Genomic DNA, 7989 nt, shown 5'->3' on the forward strand with positions numbered 1-7989 from the left:
ACTGTCTTTCTGTTCTTGGAACTGGTACCTGAGGATGTTCTGGTACTGTTTATCGGGTACCAGAAACTTCCACATCAAAACCTTCGGCAACAAGTACCACGCCCTGAACAGTGTCAGCCAAATAGATATTGTGTCACGGCGCCTCTTCCCATTGGTGTTTCTCATACTCAGTGTTTCGTACTGGGTGTGTTATCTCTACTGAATATTATTAGCACAGCTCAGTGGCTGGCTGGCTGGCTGGTTGGTCGGAGGGTATTATGTCTTTTAATTTATTATCTGATTTTGGGAAGATGGATATGTTTTCAATATTTATTTTTTTCCTTTGTTCATTTTCATTTTTTTTTTTTTGGTTCCTTAAGAAATTATCTTCTTTTGATATTAATTTATTTTCATTGTTTGGGTTCAAGATTCGTTCAAATCAACTCGGCTTTTCATCCTATGGGGTTGACAAAATAAAGAACCAGTCAGGTTTATAATGGCAAAAACCTTCTACACAACATCCAGGGCCTTGTACTTAAATTGCAAACCATTATTTTGGTGTTATTGTTGTTATTATTATTATTGTTGTTGTTATTATTATTATTATTATTATTCTTTTCTACTCTAGACACAAGGCCAGAAATTTTTGGAGAGGTGGGGCCAGTCGATTAGAAGATTAACTGGTACTTAATTTATCGACCCCGAAAGGATGAAAGGCAAAGACAACCTCGGCGGAATTTGAACTCAGAACGTAAAGACAGACGAAACACCGCTAAGCATTTCTCCCAACCTGCTAACGAGTCTGCCAGCTCGCTGCCTAATTACAATTACCGTTATTAAAGGTGACGAGCTGGCAGGATTGTTAGCATTCTGAGTTCAAATTTCATTGAGGTCAACTTTGCCTTTTATCCTTTCAGGGACAATGAAATAAGTACCAGTTATGTACTGGGGTCAATGTAATCGACTATGCCCCTCCCACAAATTTCAGGCCTTCTGCCCGTAGTAGGAAGGATTATCATTATTATTATTATTATTATTATTATTATTATTATTATTATTGTCACCATCATCATCAGCATTATATCTGCAATGCCAAAAACGAATAATTTCATGTTTTCTGAAAGGTTTATAAGATTCTTATGATGTGGGTAATATTAATTATTATTATTATTATTATTATTATTTTATATTAACCAAAATGAAGTAGATTGACAAATTTATTTTTTGACCTGTTGAAGACACACAAAACGTCGAAATATCGTTCACTAGATAACAATGGCACTCTTCTTTTAATTTTGACTCTACATCTTCAGGAGGAGTTACCTCAATCCTTTCTATATTATTATTATTATTATCATTATTATTATTAACATCATCTTCATCATCATTACTATAACAATAATTATCATCATCATCGTTTAACGTCCGCTTTCCATGGTAGCATGGGTTGGACGTCATTATTATTACCATTACTACAACTATTATTATCATTATTATTATTATTATTATTATTTTAATTTCGTTAATGTCATTATCATCATCAGCACCATCACAATCGCCATTATATTATGCAATCAATATGATCACCATTCTATGCAATCTATGAATAAAACAGCGGAACATAGTCTATATTTTCTCTTTATGTGTTGACATGTCTTTGTGTGTGTGTGTGGAGGGGTGTCTGTGTGGGTGTGTGGGTGTGAATGTATGTTCTTGTTTGGCCCTGGATCAATTTTCATCAAGCAGACATAGGGATCAAAAGGCATTTAGAGAAGCAAGTCTCATCTCTTTGTATGTGTGTGTATATGTTATATATTATATATGGAGTGGCTGTGTGGTAAGTAGCTTGCTTACCAACCACATGGTTCCGGGTTCAGTCCCACTGCGTGGCACCTTGGGCAAGTGTCTTCTACTATAGCCTTGGGCCGACCAAAGCCTTGTGAGTGGATTTGGTAGACGGAAACTGAAAGAAGCCCGTCGAATATATGTATATATATATATATATATATGTATGTGTGTGTGTATGTTTGTGTGTCTGTGTTTGTTCCCTCAACATCGCTTGACAACCGATGCTGGTGTGTTTACGTACGTCCCCGTAACTTAGCGGTTCGGCAAAAAGAGTAGGTAGAATAAGCACTAGGCTTACAAAGAATAAGTCCTGGGGGGGGGGGGTCGATTTGCTCGACTAAAAGGCGGTGCTCCAGCATGGCCGCAGTCAAATGACTGAAACAAGTAAAAGAGTAAAAGAGATATCTTTCCATGTATGTATACATATAGACACACACACACATATATATATATATATACATAAATATATACTTATACATCTATGTGTGTGTGTGTGTGTGTGTTAATGCTTATCTTTAGCTGAAATCAGACATATAAACAATTCAATATATTAATGAAGGATTTCTAAATACATTTCAGTGGAATATAGGTTTATCAACTTTTACAAGGCAAAAGCTGACAGTTACTTCGAAGTCACTGTCACCCTTTCCTTTGTAAAAGTTGATAAACACACGCCCGCAGACACACACACACATTATATTTATACTTGAATTTAAATGCAAAACAGGCCCCGTGTTATTTGGATAACGATATAATATACTGTGCTATTGATGTTTTTGTTTATTGTTTAGCCCTAGGTCAGCCCTGATCCAGCTGATCAATGATCAAATGTATTTCTGTCCGTGATTGTCCTGTCTTTTATTCAAAAATTATAAATCTAAAAATAACTATTTACAATACATTCTTCTTATTTCTGGCTTATGCCTAGAGCGATTTTGGCTGTTATTTCTAGCAAGCCAAGCGACCACAGAGAGATTATTCAGTGGCTCAATGTATTTCAAAACGGCCAAATATAGCATGTTTCTTTGAGTATTTTTGAAACTCTGAGTTATATAGAAAGCAAATCCCTATAGAATGTATTTGTGTTGTCAATAAAATACTGAGAATAATATACTCCTTGTTTGTTTTTTATAATTTATTTGTTATTTGGGAGTGAGCTGGAAGAATTTTATCACCCTTCAGACAAAACTCTTAGAACAGCATTTCTTCCATCTCTTTACGGTTCAAATCCTGCCAAGATCGACTTTACCTTTCATCCCTTCAGGGTTAGTAAAATGAATCCTAGTCAAGTCCTAGGAATTAAATGCAGTTGACAAGGACCCTTAATGAAAATTTCAGGCATTTTTTCCTGTAGTAGAAAGAACACACACACACACACACAAAGGTCAATTTGGCTGAACTGTTGGAGCATCAGAAAAAAATATCATTGCTGTATTTAATTCCAGCACTGTTGAAGATCTCGACTTTGCAGATGATATAGAGCTACTTTCACAAACAGGGCCAAATGCAAAATAAAGCATCAAAATTAGAAGCAATAGCTGCCAAACTAGGATCGAAAGTCAACCCCGACAAATCAAAGATTATGTGGTGCTTTAATGAAGAAAACATTGAACGTATTAAACTAGAAACTGGTGAGCTAGAGGATGTAGCCAAGTTTATGTATTTAGGTATTAAGATAAGGTTCTCAGGCGGCACCGACGAAGATATTAAGACGAGAATAAGTAAGGCAAGGACAGCTTTCCACCTGTTTAAAAAAGGATGCAGCGCAAGTGTAATTTTAATAAAGAACAAAATAAGAATTTTTGACACTAAACGTAGAAGCGGTTTAATTATTGTATGGGGCTGAGACATGGCAAACAACAGTTAAGTCAAATAAGCAAATACAATCATTCATCAACAAGTGTTTGCGTAGTAAACTTAAAATCAGATGGCCCCGAACACGTAAGCAATATGGATCTATGGCAAAGAACGAATCAAGTTTCGATTCGGGAGCAAATATTTAGTAAAAATTGGAAGTTGATTGGTAGCACAATTAGAAAGGACAGACCAGATGTAGCGAAAAGTGCTTTACAGTGGAATCCGGATGGATATAGAAAGAGGGGTAGGCCTAAGAACTGGTGTCGTATATATATATATATTTATTTATTTATTTACATTCACACGTATGATGCGGTATGTGAACATAAATAAATATATATATATATAAATATATATTTATATATATATATGGCCGTTTTTGAAATACACCGAGCGGTACTACTAAAGCAGCGTAACCATTTACAATACATTCTTCTTATTTATGGCTTGTGCTTAGAACGATTTTGGCTGTTATTTCTAGCAAGCCAAGCGACCATAGAGAGGTTATTAAGTGGCTGCAAAGCAGCGTGGTCCCGAACGCGCACTCGCGCAGTCGAGCGTCCGGGCTAGCTAGTCGTGAGTGGTCGATCCTAAACTTGATCCTATCCCTAACCCTAACCCTATCCCTCACCATATCCCTAACCCTAACCGTATCCCTAACCCTATCCCTAACCCTAACCCTATCCCTAACCCTTACCCTAACCCTATCCCTAACCTTAAACACATGTATTCATTTGCACACGCGCGCCCACACGCACTTTTTGTAGGATCGACCAGTCACGACTAGCTAGCGCGGACGCACGACTGCGCGCCTGCGCGTTCGGGACCACGCTGCTTTGCAGCCACTTAATAACCTCTCTATGGTCGCTTGGCTTGCTAGAAATAACAGCCAATATATAGAAAGGAAACCAAAACCAAGTCCAAAGTCTCTATCTGATCTGATATCAACGAAATTGTTACAAACACACATATGGACGCACATACTTACATATAAGCACGAACACATAAGTGCGTGCACACATATGAGCGTGCACACATACGAGCTTGCACACGCTCACATGCTCATACCGAACAATTTCAAAACAACGCCGAATCATACGTTCAAAATAAATGGAAGTTGAGAGACAGGTTACTGAAGAGATTGCAAGAGTGCAATGAAATAATTTAACAAAAAACTATATAAATTAATAAAGGACTGAACCAGTGCGAGTGTTTATTACCGGCATAATGCCTCTCCCAAGGTTTGATTCTAACTATTTACCATACATTCTTCTTATTTATTCATCTTTATCGGTTGGCTCGACATATATATACACACACACATATATAAATACATGTATATAACATGTATCAACAACCAATAATCCGTTCAGGGATGCTAGCATCCTAAACTGTTATATATATATATGTAGTGAAACTATCTCTTCCACTGTTGAATAAAGAAACGCGGACCTAGTAGAAAGCAACGCATTCACTCACACACAGACATACAGTTTAATGCTCCAATACATCTTACTGTTATTCATCTTTATCGGTTGGTTCAACATATATATATATATATATATATATATATATATATACACACACATATATGAACACATGTATATAACATAACCTCTCTATGGTCGCTTGGCTTGCTAGAAATAACAGCCAATATATATATAACAGAAAGGAAACCAAAGTGCAGATGACAAGGACCCTTTACGAAAATTTCAGGCATTTTTTCCTGTAGTAGAAAGAACACACACACACAGACACACACAAAGGTCAATTTGGCTGAACTGTTGGAGCATCACAAAAAAATATCATTGCTGTATTAATTCCAGCACTGTTGAAGATCTCGACTTTGCAGATGATATAGAGCTACTTTCACAAACAGGGCCAAATGCAAAATAAAGCATCAAAATTAGAAGCAATAGCTGCCAAACTAGGATCGAAAGTCAACCCCGACAAATCAAAGATTATGTGGTGCTTTAATGAAGAAAACATTGAACGTATTAAACTAGAAACTGGTGAGCTAGAGGATGTAGCCAAGTTTATGTATTTAGGTATTAAGATAAGGTTCTCAGGCGGCACCGACGAAGATATTAAGACGAGAATAAGTAAGGCAAGGACAGCTTTCCACCTGTTTAAAAAAGGATGCAGCGCAAGTGTAATTTTAATAAAGAACAAAATAAGAATTTTTGACACTAAACGTAGAAGTGGTCTTATTATTGTATGGGGCTGAGACATGGCAAACAACAGTTAAGTCAAATAAGCAAATACAATCATTCATCAACAAGTGTTTGCGTAGTAAACTTAAAATCAGATGGCCCCGAACACGTAAGCAATATGGATCTATGGCAAAGAACGAATCAAGTTTCGATTCGGGAGCAAATATTTAGTAAAAATTGGAAGTTGATTGGTAGCACAATTAGAAAGGACAGACCAGATGTAGCGAAAAGTGCTTTACAGTGGAATCCGGATGGATATAGAAAGAGGGGTAGGCCTAAGAACTGGTGTCGTATATATATATATATTTATTTATTTATTTACATTCACACGTATGATGCGGTATGTGAACATAAATAAATATATATATATATAAATATATATTTATATATATATATGGCCGTTTTTGAAATACACCGAGCGGTACTACAAAAGCAGCGTAACCATTTACAATACATTCTTCTTATTTATGGCTTGTGCTTAGAACGATTTTGGCTGTTATTTCTAGCAAGCCAAGCGACCATAGAGAGGTTATTAAGTGGCTGCAAAGCAGCGTGGTCCGGAACGCGCACTCGCGCAGTCGAGCGTCCGCGCTAGCTAGTCGTGAGTGGTCGATCCTAAACTTGATCCTATCCCTAACCCTAACCCTATCCCTCACCATATCCCTAACCCTAACCCTATCCCTAACCCTAACCCTATCCCTAACCCTTACCCTAACCCTAACCTTAAACACATGTATTCATTTGCACACGCGCGCCCACACGCACTTTTTGTAGGATCGACCAGTCACGACTAGCTAGCGCGGACGCACGACTGCGCGCCTGCGCGTTCGGGACCACGCTGCTTTGCAGCCACTTAATAACCTCTCTATGGTCGCTTGGCTTGCTAGAAATAACAGCCAATATATAGAAAGGAAACCAAAACCAAGTCCAAAGTCTCTATCTGATCTGATATCAACGAAATTGTTACAAACACACATATGGACGCACATACTTACATATAAGCACGAACACATAAGTGTGTGCACACATATGAGCGTGCACACATACGAGCTTGCACACACTCACATGCTCATACCGAACAATTTCAAAACAACGCCGAATCATACGTTCAAAATAAATGGAAGTTGAGAGACAGGTTACTGAAGAGATTGCAAGAGTGCAATGAAATAATTTAACAAAAAACTATATAAATTAATAAAGGACTGAACCAGTGCGTGTGTTTATTACCGGCATAATGCCTCTCCCAAGGTTTGATTCTAACTATTTACCATACATTCTTCTTATTTATTCATCTTTATCGGTTGGCTCGACATATATATACACACACACATATATAAACACATGTATATAACATGTATCAACAACCAATAATCCGTTCAGGGATGCTAGCATCCTAAACTGTTATATATATATATGTAGTGAAACTATCTCTTCCACTGTTGAATAAAGAAACGCGGACCTAGTAGAAAGCAACGCATTCACTCACACACAGACATACAGTTTAATGCTCCAATACATCTTACTGTTATTCATCTTTATCGGTTGGTTCAACATATATATATATATATATATATATATATATATATACACACACATATATGAACACATGTATATAACATAACCTCTCTATGGTCGCTTGGCTTGCTAGAAATAACAGCCAATATATATATAACAGAAAGGAAACCAAAGTGCAGATGACAAGGACCCTTTACGAAAATTTCAGGCATTTCTTCCTGTAGTAGAAAGAACACGCACACACACACACACACACAAAGGTAAATCTGGCTGAACTGTGGGAGCATCAGAAAAAATATCATTGCTGTATTTAATTCCAGCACTGTTGAAGATCTCGACTTTGCAGATGATATAGAGCTACTTTCACAAACAGGGCCAAATGCAAAATAAAGCATCAAAATTAGAAGCAATAGCTGCCAAACTAGGATCGAAAGTCAACCCCGACAAATCAAAGATTATGTGGTGCTTTAATGAAGAAAACATTGAACGTATTAAACTAGAAACTGGTGAGCTAGAGGATGTAGCCAAGTTTATGTATTTAGGTATTAAGATAAGGTTCTCAGGCGGGACCGACGAA

At 37.1% G+C, this 7989-nt stretch overlaps 1 protein-coding gene and 1 long non-coding RNA gene across 4 annotated transcripts in view; one reads left to right on the plus strand and one right to left on the minus strand.

Moving 5' to 3' along the window:
• LOC106883576 (gamma-aminobutyric acid receptor alpha-like) overlaps nt 1-2680 on the plus strand; it is an 82873-nt gene extending 80193 nt beyond the window's left edge. For all 3 annotated transcript variants that reach the window (XM_089346051.1, XM_089346049.1, XM_089346050.1), the window contains one exon: nt 1-2680. This exon is cut by the window's left edge and continues 77 nt beyond it. In XM_089346051.1, the coding sequence (XP_089202177.1) occupies nt 1-202 (202 nt within the window). In that variant the 3' untranslated portion in view covers nt 203-2680.
• The window catches only part of LOC149130245 (uncharacterized), a 244685-nt gene that overhangs the window by 178493 nt on the left and 58203 nt on the right, over nt 1-7989 (minus strand). The gene's annotated exons all lie outside the window — the stretch shown is intronic.

Source organism: Octopus bimaculoides, chromosome 30 (assembly GCF_046866305.1).
Source record: "Octopus bimaculoides isolate indiv1 chromosome 30, ASM4686630v1, whole genome shotgun sequence".
Classification (NCBI taxonomy): Eukaryota; Metazoa; Mollusca; class Cephalopoda; order Octopoda; family Octopodidae; genus Octopus; species Octopus bimaculoides.